At 45.1% G+C, this 14,698-nt stretch overlaps 1 protein-coding gene across 1 annotated transcript in view; it reads right to left on the bottom strand.

The window, feature by feature from the left end:
* The window catches only part of LOC144942834 (dual specificity tyrosine-phosphorylation-regulated kinase 4-like), a gene marked incomplete at its 3' end in the record, with an annotated part of 68,823 nt that extends 55,880 nt beyond the window's left edge, over positions 1 to 12,943 (bottom strand). Inside the window, exons 1-4 of the mRNA XM_078869838.1 lie at positions 12,835 to 12,943; positions 12,376 to 12,430; positions 11,625 to 11,724; positions 2,098 to 2,255 (exon numbers count right to left, since the gene is read on the bottom strand). Of these exons, the coding sequence (XP_078725964.1) occupies positions 2,098 to 2,255; positions 11,625 to 11,724; positions 12,376 to 12,378 (261 nt within the window). The remainder of the gene's footprint in view (positions 1 to 2,097; positions 2,256 to 11,624; positions 11,725 to 12,375; positions 12,431 to 12,834) is intronic.
* Between the last annotated feature and the right edge of the window lie 1,755 nt (positions 12,944 to 14,698).

The following is a 14,698-nucleotide window of genomic DNA, read 5'->3' as shown; positions in this document are numbered from 1 at the left end:
CATTAGGGGAAAGAATGGTGATCCAATCTGTGACCCCCAGGAACAGGTTTGCAGATTTGCTGAGCATTACCGTGAGGTCCTGGGGGAGAGGGAATCCCTCAGTCTGGAAAACATCATGGGACAAAGTGGGGATGGCCCTGCTGAGGCTGCGGTGCCTCAAATATTGAAGGAGGAAGTCACCCCCTGTGAGTGGCTGGCTGAGGTGTCATCCGTTGAGGAAGTACTGAAGGCGATCCAGAGTCTGAGATCAGGAAAGGCACCGGGCAGAGATGATCTCCCAAGCGAAATGCTGAGGGAGGGTGGCGTTTATGCGCAGACTGCCCTACATGACATCATCACAACAGTCTGGGCCACTGGATGGGTTCCGCAGGATTGGAAGGATGCCCTGGTGGTCCCCCTCTTCAAGAAGGGGGACTACAGGGGCATCTCAATCCTAAGTGTGCCGGGAAAGTTCCTGGCAAGGATTATTCAACATCACCTTGCTAGGCACGCTGAGGAGAGGCTTGCAGAGCCCCATTGCGGTTTCAGGAAAGGGCAGTCCTGCACAGATGCCATATTTTCTGTCCCTCTGCTACAGCAGAGGTGTAGGGAATTCCAACAAGACTTACATCTCTGCTTTATTGACCTGGTCAAGGCCTATGATACCATCAGTAGGCCTGGGCTCTGGGTTGTTCTTCGTTATTTCGGAGTCCCTGACCCTCTGCTCACGCTCATTAAGGACCTTCATGATGGTGAGCATGCCTGGGTAAAACTACGTGGCCGGGAGTCAGAGCCATTCCCTGTACACCTTGGGTGCGACAGGGATGTCCTCTGGCTCCAACATTATTTAACATCTATTTCGACCACGTAGTTCGTAAAGCCTTCAGTAGCTGTACTGGAGGAATTTCCATCTGGTACAGATACAATGGGAGGCTCATCGATGCCCGGATGTGGTCAAGGGATGGCTCCCTATTGGTCAACCACGTTATGTATGCCGACGACCTGGTAATTGCGGCTCACTCAGAGGAGGAGTTGGAGGTGCTGCTGCTGAAACTGGAGTGTGCCACTAAGAGGTGGGGTCTTACCATCAGCCCCACCAAAACGAAGCACCTGCCTGGATATTTTGTAACATCGGGCACTCCACCCCCACAACTCCCAATCGGTGATAGGGCAGTTGTGGAAAGAGTGGAGAGTTTCCCATACCTGGGCAGTGTGCTCATGACCGACTCCGGTTTAACAGTAGAGGTCTCACTCCGAATCAGTCGAGCGGCATTATCTTTTTATCGGTTGCTTAACGCTGTGTGGAAACTACCTGGTCTATCGCTCTGTACGAAGCTTCAGGTTTTCTCGGCCACAGTCATTCCCTCCCTTCTCTACGCTTGCGAAACGTAGACCCCCCTAATGGAACATCTCTGCCGGTTAGAAACATTTAGGCTGGCCTACCTACAATCAATCCTGGGTTTAACCAGGCTGCATTGTGTGAGGAGCTCACAATTCCTCGAAAGATCTGGACAAAGTCCCATCGGTGAGCTTCTCCGGCAGGCAAGGCTGCGTTGGCTGGGCCATGTAGCCCGCATGCCCAATCACCGCATGCCCAAACAGCTTTTGTTTGGCCGGATCGAGGGGGCTAAACGGGCGCGGCACGGGCTAGAAAAGAGATGGAGTGATGTGGTACAGGAGGACGTGGAACTGAGTGGACTTGCCAATGACTGGTACCAGCGGTGTCAAGATCGGGCTCTGTGGAGGAGGCTCGTGGAGGAGGCTCGTGAAGGATGCTACTGGGCAGTTGGACGCAGTTGCCCTCTAACAACAACAGAGGGCGGAGGAGCGACGCTCACAACAACGAGCGGAGCGCCGGGTGGCTAAAGCACAGCAAGTTGGCACAGTAGGGGGCACAGGTGGTACATCAATCAGTCGTCTCAGTCAGTCAACCCGTGGCACCTGGGTCTGTCCCGTGACCTCCTGCCAGCGGGCGTTCGACACTTCACGTGGCCTCAAGGTGCACATGGCCTGGCACAAGCGTCGTGGTGACATCATCGCCACTTAGTGGCGAATGGCGGTTGTTGTTGTTGTCTGTGTCTGTATCTTTGTGTGTGTGTGTCTGTGTGTGAGTCTCACAAGGATGTAGTTGTTGTCGTCGTAATCAAATTCTCCGTTCTTCACTCCCCCTCGTGAGCTTCCTTCCCCATCCAGAGTAAAGAACCAAACTTCCTGCATGGCGGCCAGCTCCAGCTTCTGGCGCTCAGTCAGGTGAGGCTTGAAGAGACTAAGGATCGCTGCACACGTGACAACAACTTAAACTTTAAACTAATTTTGTTTACGCACACACCAGGTTAAGCCCCCCACCGAAGTGGCTGGTATAATCATCGTAATCATCATCGTCGTCGTCGTCATCATCATTATCGTCGTCATCGTCATCATTGTCATCATCATTGTCAATATTGTCATCATTGTCATCATCGTCGTCATGATCATCGTTGTCATCATCATTGTTGTCATTATCGTCATCATCGTCATCATCGTCGTCATCGTCGTCGTCGTCGTCGTCATCATCATTGTCATCATCATTATCATCGTCATCAACGTCATCGTCGTCGTCATCATCATCACCATCATCATCGTCATCATCATCATCATCATCGTCATCATCATCGTCGTCGTCAGCCTCATCGTCGTCGTCATCATCGTCATCCCCATGTGGCAACCATATGCTCTAAGTGCACATTGATACAGACTCGTAGAGACTCAGAGAACCACAAAGATCCTCAGAGACCCACTGAGACCCATATTCATATAAAACCATATAGACCCACAGAGACTGATACTCAGAGACCCACGGAGCGGTACAGGGTGCATGTACGGATAATGAACTTCGTTCGCACTGCACGTAGCTAGTTCTTTGTGGGGTGTTTCTGTGTGTTTATGGGTCTCTTAGGGTGTATCTATGTGTCTTTGGGGTCTCCTTGGGTATCTCTGTGTGTCTATGGGTCTCTATGGGTGTCTCTGTATCTATGGGTATATCTGTGGGTCTCGATGTGTCTATAGGTGTCTCTGTGGGTCTAAGGGTCTCTATGGGTGTCTCTGTGGGTGTCTGGGTGTCTGTGGGTCTCTGTATATATGGGTGTCTCTGTGGGTCTCTGTGGTGGTCACTGCATGGATTTGTTCCCCTTCACATTTTGAGGGATCACCATCGCCACGCTTTATTCAAAGTGTTTTTTCGCTTTAAAGCTTTCGTGACTGCAGGGATTCATATTCTTGGTTCTTTCGGTTAAGTCACGTAGAAGGGAAATAATAAAATAATGAAAATAAAACATAATATAATTTAATTCTCACGAAGTTTCGGCCACGAAGCAAGCAGCCGTCCTCAGGTGAAGAACAGAGCTGTTGGAAAGACAGCATCCTAATGAACACTGCTAAGCTTGGCAGCGTATTTTAAGTTGGGTGGGAGGAGGAGAGCGCCTTGACAAAGGAATTTACATATCAACAGAGTAATATAGCATATTGATGACAAATGCAGATATGGGGTTAGTCACCTCTTGTGGAATGTGTAGGCAGTGGGGGGTCTCAAAGTCATATTATGCTTGTGTATTATGTAGGATTAGCAGTAATAAAGGGGAGGGAAATTTTAATAATAAATAACTGCAACAGCCAAAACCACCGCGTATCAAGCTAGTGCATTATGTGGAAAACAAAAAAGGAGTTTCTAAAGAACTGCAAATACCCTACTACCATACAATACACCGATGTGAAAAAACTAAATATAAACTACATCAATATAATCAATGTACTCAATATACTCTCCAATAAGCTGAGCTATCAACATTAAGTAACTGGGTATACACTACACTATATAATGACTACCATATAGTAAACTGATAAAAAAAACTAAAATATAAACTACATCAATATAATCAATAAACTCAATATACTCTCCAATAAGCTGAGCTACTAACAATAAGTAATTATACATTACACTTCTATGTAGAAAAAAGTGGCGGTTTTTTCCTTAACGTTAGCACCACGGAAAGCAGCGAGCGTTGTTCAGACGGACGAGTCCATCTATGCTCGGAACGGAGGAGGGGGGAGAGAGAGAGAAACAACCACGGTGTTGTGCTACTCTGTCCTGTGCTGCGTTACAACTATACTATAAACTAGACTACTATACAGTGGCGGCTCCTGCAAAATCTCTCAGGGGGGGCAAATGTCTGGATGATTGATAAGGATGAGGTCCACCCATGCAATGGATAAATTAACAGCTTAAGCATGTAAAGGAAACTTCACTTCTTTAATATTAATGAAAAATAAAATGACTTACAATACATCGTGTTTGTTTCTATACTCACTATTAATATACAATCCACTCAAGTTTCTTTTATTAAAGATTCCACTAGGTGGCGACAAATTATATTGTTGGATGAAACGTGCTTACGTATGATGACGTAAGCACGTTAGGGCGAGCCCTCCCGGAAGCCATAGAGAATGCATTGCAGCGCCCCCGTTCGAAAAAAAACATCTTTGAATGTAAGTCTATGGGGCCACTCGGGGCGATTCTCAGCCGGAGTGAAATCGCCCAAAAAGAGGCGGTACTCCACAGAACGTGACATGACGCTGATTGGACTATATCCAGAGGCACAGTGACGGCTAGCGTGACTCTGTGGTTGAATGACATTGGTGGTGCGTCGCCCAATCGCCCTAATGAAGAAACCGCCCCTGCTACTATACATTACAATATTATACCTTCCAATCTAAACTACACTGTATAATATCGTATACGCAGCCCAATATACGCTCTAACATTATGCATTATATTGATATGCCTCCAACTAAACTTTTTTCTACATCACACGACTATACACCGGACTATACACTGCCATAGACAAACCCCAACATTGAATTATACACTGCGTTACTATACACTACCCTATAACTTAGACTATACATTGTAATATTACACTATGTATTATTCTACAAACCCTACTGTATACCACACTGCTGTCTATTCACGATACATTACGATACTATATATTACCTTATACAGTGAGGGAAAAAGTATTTGATCCCCTGCTGATTTTGTACGTTTGCCCACTGACAAAGATATGATCAGTCTATAATTTTAATGGTAGGTTTATTTGAACAGTGAGAGACAGAATAACAACAAAATCCAGAAAAACGCATGTCAAAAATGTTATAAATTGATTTGCATTTTAATGAGGGAAATAAGTATTTGACCCCCTCTCAATCAGAAAGATTTCTGGCTGCCAGGTGTCTTTTATACAGGTAACGAGCTGAGATCAGGAGCACAATCTTAAAGGGAGTGCTCCTAATCTCAGCTTGTTACCTGTATAAAAGACACCTGTTCACAGAAGCAATCAATCAATCAGATTCCAAACTCTCCACCATGGCCAAGACCAAAGAGCTCTCCAAGGATGTCAGGGACAAGATTGTAGACCTACACAAAGCGCCCACAAGGTTCCCTTGCTCAAGAAAGCACATATACATGCCCGTCTGAAGTTTGCCAATGAACATCTGAATGATTCAGAGGACAACTGGGTGAAAGTGTTGTGGTCAGATGAGACCAAAATGGAGCTCTTTGGCATCAACTCAACTCACCGTGTTTGGAGGAGGAAGAATGCTGCCTATGACCCCAAGAACACCATCCCCACCGTCAAACATGGAGGTGGAAACATTATGCTTTGGGGGTGTTTTTCTGCGAAGGGGACAGGACAACTTCACCGCATCAAAGGGACAATGGACGGGGCCATGTACTCAAAGACAATGTAAATAAGTATAACCCGTAAAAACAAAGTTTTTCACTATAAATCCTTTATATGCGTGGCAGCGAACTTAATATAAAGGATTTAAAAATATATTCGCCTGTGGAGGACGCGGGGATCGATCCCGCGACCTTTGGCATGGGAAGCGAGGGCGCTACCAACTGCGCTACTCCGCCACGGCCTGTGGAGGGGTTACGCTCTGGGCTCTTACACTCTGACGTTCAGCCAAAGCCATGAATGCGTTCTATTTGAATATATGTAAAATACATTTTTTTTGCCTAAAAAGTGTAAAATTTTGGGAAATTTTTTTTCACGAACAATAATTGTCTGGCACAACGAGTCTGTGTGGAAAATGTCAGCTCGATTGGATCACGGGAAGTGGGTTAAAAAACGACCGAAACATTTGCACGGTCCTAAGCAAGCAAGCAAGCACGCAAGCAAGCAAGCACGCGAACTTAATATAAAGGATTTAAAAAGGTGTCAGTTTTGTTGCCAGATAGAAGGGTAAAAAGCCAATTATCATATTTTTACTGGCAAATGAGGCTCCAATGGTGTAAATGCTTACCCCGAGCTCTCATACTCTGATGGTGCATTGTCTTTGAGTTGTGCGCCTTTTGGCGTCATCTGGTCCAAACCATGTGAGACTAGGCTCTAAGGAAAGCTGTCTCGGGTGTGGACCAATCAACTTCAAGGACAGTACACATTATCAGAGTTATGTTTTTTGTTTGCATTATGACTGCAGGTATTGTGGTCTATGTAAACATGACTCCTTGTAAAAAAGGTGTCAGTTTTGTTGCCAGATAGAAGTGTAAAAAAACAATTATCATATTTTTACTGGCAAATGAGGTTCCAATGGTGTAAATGCTTACCCCGAGCTCTCATACTCTGATGGTGCATTGTCTTTGAGTTGTGCGCCTTTTGGCGTCATCTGGTCCAACCCATGTGAGACTAGGCTCTAAGGAAAGCTGTCTCGGGTGTGGACCAATCAACTTCAAGGACAGTGCACATTATTAAAGTTATGTTTTTTGTTTGCATTATGACTGCAGGTATTGTGGTCTATATAAACATGACTCCTTGTAAAAAAGGTGTCAGTTTTGTTGCCAGATAGAAGGGTAAAAAACCAATTATCATATTTTTACTGGCAAATGAGGTTCCAATGGTGTAAATGCTTACCCCGAGCTCTCATACTCTGATGGTGCATTGTCTTTTAGTTGTGCGCCTTTTGGCGTCATCTGGTCCAACCCATGTGAGACTAGGCTCTAAGGAAAGCTGTCTCGGGTGTGGACCAATCAACTTCAAGGACAGTACACATTATCAGAGTTATGTTTTTTGTTTGCATTATGACTGCAGGTATTGTAGTCTATGTAAACATGACTCCTTGTAAAAAAGGTGTCAGTTTTGTTGCCAGATAGAAGGGTAAAAAAACAATTATCATATTTTTACTGGCAAATGAGGTTCCAATGGTGTAAATGCTTACCCCGAGCTCTCATACTCTGATAGTGCATTGTCTTTGAGTTGTGCGCCTTTTGGCGCCATCTGGTCCAACCCATGTGAGACTAGGCTCTAAGGAAAGCTGTCTCGGGTGTGGACCAATCAACTTCAAGGACAGTGTACATTATCAGAGTTATGTTTTTTGTTTGCATTATGACTGCAGGTATTGTGGTCTATGTAAACATGACTCCTTGTAAAAAAGGTGTCAGTTTTGTTGCCAGATAGAAGGGTAAAAAAACAATTATCATATTTTTACTGGCAAATGAGGTTCCAATGGTGTAAATGCTTACCCCGAGCTCTCATACTCTGATGGTGCATTGTCTTTGAGTTGTGCGCCTTTTGGCGTCATCTGGTCCAACCCATGTGAGACTAGGCTCTAAGGAAAGCTGTCTCGGGTGTGGACCAATCAACTTCAAGGACAGTGCACATTATCAGAGTTATGTTTTTTGTTTGCATTATGACTGCAGGTATTGTGGTCTATGTAAACATGACTCCTTGTAAAAAAGGTGTCAGTTTTGTTGCCAGATAGAAGGGTAAAAAACCAATTATCATATTTTTACTGGCAAATGAGTTTCCAATGGTGTAAATACTGACCCCGAGCTCTCATACTCTGATGGTGCATTGTCTTTGAGTTGTGCGCCTTTTGGCGTCATCTGGTCCAACCCATGTGAGACTAGGCTCTAAGGAAAGCTGTCTCGGGTGTGGACCAATCAACTTCCAGGACAGTATACATTATCAGAGTTATGTTTTTTGTTTGCATTATGACTGCAGGTATTGTGGTCTATGTAAACATGACTCCTTGTAAAAAAGGTGTCAGTTTTGTTGCCAGATAGAAGGGTAAAAAACCAATTATCATAATTTTACTGGCAAATGAGGTTCCAATGGTGCAAACAGTTCTCGTTGAAACCTTCTGCGGCCAGGCTACCAAGATTATATGGCTTACCAAAGATACATAAAGAAGATACACCCCTTCGTCCCATCGTCTCTATCAACTCCCCAACTACGAACTGGCTCGTATTTTATTTCGATTTAAAGCTTTCGTGACTGCAGGGATTCATCTTCTTGGTTCATAACAAAATAATTTTGAGAATTATTTTGTTATGTTTTATTTGTATTATTTTATTACTTCCCTTCTACGTGACTTTACCAAAAGAACCAAGAAGATGGCTCGTATTTTGTCTGAAATCCTGCGGCCTTTCACTGGAAAAAACACCTCTGCGGTACTAAACTCTACTCACCTGGCATCGACAATCAATGGTATTTACCTGTCCCCAGACAACCTGCTTGTCAGTTTTTATGTGGTTTCCTTATTCACCAAAGTTCCTGTACCTGACACCATCGCAATCATTGAAGACTTGGTTCATCAAGGACTGAAAACTGAGGTACCCCCCCCCCTGGTGAGACACTGCTTAACCAATACATAACTCACCTGGAATGGAACTTTCTACAAACAAACTGAGGGCACCCCAATGGGCCCCCCCTATCTTCGGTAGTAGCCAACGTTTTCATTGAGAAATTTGAGACTGACACCATCCAGATTGTCACTCTACGCCCAACCTTATGGAAGAGGTACGTGGGTGACACTTGTGTCATCTGGCCACATGGCCGGCCTGCTCTAGACCAATTCCTTGACCACATCAATTCCATACACCCAGCCATCAGATTCACCATGTAAGTCGAAAAAGATGGCAAGCTACCCTTTTTGGATGTCCTCATAAAAAAGAGACCTGATGGTTCAATAAGCCACTCTGTCTACAGGAAAGCTACCCATACGGATGCTTACCTAAAACCGGATTCCCACCACCATCCATCCCAGAAGAATTCCCTCATCAAGACTCTACACCATAGAGCCCAATGCATCTCCGACCAGGAACAGATTGCCAGTGAACTCAAGCACGTACACCAAGCTCTCAAGGCGAATGGTTACTTCGACTACACAATCCGCAAAGCCATCACTCCAACTATGAAGAAGGACCATCTTGATGAGCCATTCAAAACCATCACCTTACCCTACATTGCGGGGGTCACAAAAAAGATCTCCAAAATTCTGAATAAACACAAGATCCCGGTCCGATTCACCACAGTACATAAAATCCGTGATCTGGTCCCGTCTGTAAAATATGTGATTCCAGACATACCCTGGTGTCTACAAACTAAGTTGCCTCTGTCATAGCAGTTACATTGGGGAAACCAAACGACATGTCTCGGACCGCATTTGTGAACACAAAGCAGATCTGAAACACGGTAGGACCAACACCTCAGCCGTGGCAGACCATTGTTATAATTCAGTGGGCTCATATGACATTGACTTCTCCAAGATGGAGGTTCTCTTCAAGTCATCCGGCTACCATGAGAGATTCGTTCATGAGGCCATCCACATATACAAACACAGAGACAATTTCAACCGAGAAGATGGATTCTGGCTCAGCAATCATTGGAAGGATGTGATGAACCATTTCGGGTCTTGATTGATTGTGTTCACGTTTACGGTGACTTTCAGACCGCATTCAATTCGCTGGCATTGACTATATAGCTTTTGTATTCTCTTCACGGATCGGAGTCTTTGCTCCGCTGCAAGTTTCCTGCTACCACTCTCCCACTTACATATTTCTTTGCCTCCTCTTAGTACCTTTCACGCGACGGTCAATGGTATGGTGTATAGTAGATTGTATATTAATAAATAGTACAATAGTGTAATGTTTAATAGAATGTATAAGGTAATATATAGTATCGTAATGTATCGTGAATAGACAGCAGTGTGGTATACAGTAGGGTTTGTAGAATAATACATAGTGTAATATTACAATGTATAGTCTAAGTTATAGGGTAGTGTATAGTAACGCAGTGTATAATTCAATGTTGGGGTTTGTCTATGGCAGTGTATAGTACGGTGTATAGTCGTGTGATGTAGAAAAAAGTTTAGTTGGAGGCATATCAATATAATGCATAATGTTAGAGCGTATATTGGGCTGCGTATACGATATTACACAGTGTAGTTTAGATTGGAAGGTATAATATTGTAATGTATAGAAGTCTAGTTTATAGCATTGTTGTAACGCAGCACAGGACAGAGTAGCACAACACCGTGGTTGTTTCTCTCTCTCCCCCCTCCTCCGTTCCGAGCATAGATGGACTCGTCCGTCTGAACAACGCTCTCTGCTTTCCATGGTGCTAACGTTAAGGAAAAAACGCTACTTTTTTCGACATATAAGTGTAATGTATAATGACTTATTGTTAGTAGCTCAGCTTATTGGAGAGTATATTGAGCTTATTGATTATATTGATGTAGTTTATATTTTAGTTTTTTATCAGTTTACTATATGGTAATCTTTTAGTGTAGTATATACCCAGTTACTTAATGTTAATAGCTCAGCTTATTGGAGAGTATATTGAGTACATTGATTATATTGATGTAGTTTATATTTAGTTTTTTCACATCGGTTTATTGTATGGTAGTAGGGTATTTGCAGTTCTTTAGAAACTCCTTTTTTGTTTTCCACGTAATGCACTAGCTTGATACGCGGTGGTTTGGGCTGTTGCAGTTATTTATTATTAAAATTTCCCTCCCCTTTATTACTGCTCATCCTACATAATACACAAGCATTAATATGACTTTGAGACCCCCCACCGCCTACACATTCCACAAGGAGTGACTAACCCCATATCGGCATTTGTCATCTATATGCTAAATTCCTCCGTTGATATGTAAACTCCTTTGTCAAGGCGCTCTCCTCCTCCCACCCAGCTTAAAATACGCTGCCAAGCTTAGCAGTGTTCATCTTCTTGGTTCTTTCGGTAAAATCACGTAGAAGGAAAATAATAAAATAATAAAAATTAAACATAATAAAATAATTCTCACAACGTTTCGGCCACAACACAAGCAGCCGTTTTCAGACTCTGTCTACTTGACAGACCTGTTCTCCACCTGAAGACGGCTGCTTGCGTTGTGGCCGAAACGTCGTGAGAATAATTTTGTTTTCTTTTTATTATTTTATTATTTTCCTTCTATGTGACTTTACCGAAAGAACCAAGAAGATGAATCCCTGCAGTCATGAAAGCTTTAAATCGAAACTTTGCAGTGTTCATTAGGACGCTGTCTTTCCAACAGCTCTGTTCTTCACCTGAGGATGGCTGCTTGCTTTGTGGCCGAAACTTCGTGAGAATTTAATTTGATTAATGTTTAATTTTCATTATTTTATTATTTCCATTCTACGTGACTTTACCGAAAGAACCAAGAATATGTTTTTCGCTGCTGCTGTGCATTTCCAAGCGATTACAATGATGATGATTTGATATCAGGCCACTTGGTTGAGCTGCTGCTATTTGAGCTGCTATCATTTTTAGACTTTGATGATGTTCCTGCTCCTCTCTCTCTCTCACCTTTGGGTGATTTGCTGCGGATTAATCCGGTCCCGGAGGTGAACGCACTCCACGTGGTGATAGACGGAGGCTGCCTCCCACTCGCTCCAGCTCGACTCGTCTACACACATACATATACACACACATACACACACACGTACAAACACATACACACATACAAAGACAAAGATCCCCCGTATAGCCTGTAACAGACTGTTGGGGCAAGTGCTGTTAGCGAGCACCTATGAAGGCCAGCACGGCACACTAGGGGGTGGGTGGGCAGCACCTTTATCTCTACAGTGGCGATGTTTACACACCACACCAGGTACTCATTTGAGGCTGAGTCGACCTAGGGGAGGCCCAGGACCGGTTCAAATAATCGTCACTGGTGTTGGCCGTGAGCGGGAATCGAACCCGGGTCGCCAGGTTCGTGGCAGAGTGCGCAAACGGCTACACTACCGCTCCCCACATACACACATACACACACATAGACAAAGGTGCAGTAGACTCGTCAACACACACACAAAGACAACGGTCCCCTTGAGGCTGTAACAAAAATGTGTTCATAGGTGTGGGTGTTTGTAAGTGTGGGTGTTCATAAGTGTGGGTAGTGTTCGTAATTGTGGGTGTTCGTAGGTGTGGGTAGTGTTCGTAAGTGTGGGTGGTGTTCGTTAGTGTTGGTGTTCGTAAGTGTGGGTGGTGTTTGTAGGTGTGGGTGGTGTTTGTAAGTCCTGGTGTGGTTCATATGTTGAGTGAAGGGGGTCACGTATACCATGGCGCTAATTCTGAGAGTAGCGTTGTTGTGCTCCGTAAATCTCTCAGCGTCTCTGCGTGGAGAGTGGAGAGGGGGACGAAGGAGAGAGTCAGTGGAGGGCGATGTCACCGCTATCACAAGTGGACTCACATCGTCAACACGGACTCACACATTCACCACAAACTCACATCCTCACCACCAGCCCACATCCTCACTACGGACCCACATTCTCACTACGGACCCACACACTCACTATGAACCCACATCCTCATCACGAACTTGTAACCTCACCACGAACCCGCATCCTCACTACGGACTCACACCCTCACCAAGAATCCACAACACAGACCCACACACTCACCACGAACCCGCAACACGGATCCACACACTCACCACGAACCCACAACACGGACCCACACACTCACCACGAACCCGCAACACGGACCCACATACTCACCACGAACCCACACAGCTCACCTCGTAAAGATTTTCGATTGGATGGCTTCGGCAGAAGCCGTTCGAAAGTTGATAATGAGGATGATGAAGATGAAGCAGCTTGAAGATTCAGAAGCAGGCGTCTCCTTCACACCCACTCAAATTCTGAAGTGACGTCACAGGTGACGTAATAGCGTAAATGACGTGACCACGCCCCCTATAGCCACGCCCCGTCGAGTGACGTCATACAACGCGACTACGCCCAACCGACAGCTCCTCCCCTGGGCATCCACCCACCACCCCCGCTTCTACTTCCGGGTCGGGGCGATTGGAGGCAGTGGCGGGAAAATCTGAACCCTATTTGGCCTTCCTCTAGGTCGACGCAGCCTGAAGGTACCTACACGGGACTCTGTGTGTGGTGAGTCTGTGGGTCTCTCTGTGTGGTGTGTTTGTGGGTCTCTGTGTGGTGAGTCTGTGTGTGGTAAGTCTGTGTGGCGAGTCTGTGGGTCTCTGAGAGTCTCTGTGTGAGAGTCTGGGCCTGGTGCAAGAAACAAGACTGAAACCTGCCAATGTCCCCCTCTGCTCACGTGGCATGGCACCGCAGCAACTCCCCACCCGTGTGGGCCCGTGCAGTTGCACCGCCTGCACACGCGGTAGGAGACGGTCCACTGGTGGTGTGCCGCGTGCTCGTAGTTTTAGTGGACTGTATTGTCCTTGCCCGGACAGGAAATCAAAGGTAATTGTTTATAGCACGGCCTCCATGCGCGCGCGTTTTGTGTTTTAGTGTCCTTGCTCCGCACATCGGATTAGCACCGTTGGCTACGTACGGTGCGAAAGAAGTTCAAGTTTCTACATCCGTTAAAGGAGTCGATGATGTAAAATGTAAAATTAAAGTCTCGCGTAAGGCAGTGTGGCGATTACAGAAAGACACGCCTTTAGCTCGTGCATTTACAGTCGTCTCATGGAGACGCCACATGAAGATGCGTGAAGGGAATTTAATTTCTGACGGGGAGAAACAGCGGCAAATCGAATATTAACCATTCTTGGGAGCCTCCCTTAGGTCAGCTCGACCTTAAATGAGTGCTCGGTTCATTGCGAGTGTAGATATGGGAGACAAAGACGGATGTGTTGCTGCTTACACGACCACTAACAGCACGCTGCTGGCCTTCATAGAGGCTCACTCACTACGCTTGATGTTCAGAGCTAAAAGTAGCGAATTGAGTCCCCGAAAGAAGATCTGAGCAGGCCATAAAATAAGCGGACAATAAACTCAGAATAGTTTTTTACACTTATCGTCAAATCCTGCTATTGTATCATTTCAAGCAGCATTGGTTCAACACAAGCAGGTAAGAATTGTTTCAATACCACCGGGTAAATTAGTTGCTAGATGTACTATTAATGTATGAAGTTTATAGTTCAAATGTTTTAATCTAATGTCCGCGATTTTGAATTATCCGCGGCTGTCCTCCCCGTCATTAGCACGGATAATCGATAATCTACTGTACTTTATTAGCTGACGTCCAAAGAAAATCCTAAATGAATGAAAATCAGGTCTACGATTATCATTCAATCGTAGACCTGATTGAATGAAAATAAGGTCTATCGTCATAAGTACAACCCCTTAATCTGTGATGATGACGAGGAGTCGTCGCTTTCAAATGGGAAAAGTCGACGCTGTCTTTGCGCGTCAGGTGCTGCCTTAGCACTTGTTCTGATCCCATGCCTTGGTTGGGATTTTAAATTTGTCTGTTTCCCAGTGGAGCCTGGGACGTTACACAGCCGCCCCTACCTGCTGGTGTGCGGACACGCGTCTTGTGTGGAGCATGCCTGCAGGACAAAGGCACACGCGCGGGCTGCGAGTTTGTGTGCCCGACCTGCAAGGTACAGCTACGACAACCGTATGGCC

The sequence above is a fragment of the Lampetra fluviatilis genome, chromosome 28 (assembly GCF_964198595.1).
Source record: "Lampetra fluviatilis chromosome 28, kcLamFluv1.1, whole genome shotgun sequence".
Lineage (NCBI taxonomy): Eukaryota > Metazoa > Chordata > Hyperoartia > Petromyzontiformes > Petromyzontidae > Lampetra > Lampetra fluviatilis.
The sequence above is the reverse complement of the archived record's forward strand: the minus strand, read 5'-3'. Positions and strand labels throughout refer to the sequence as shown.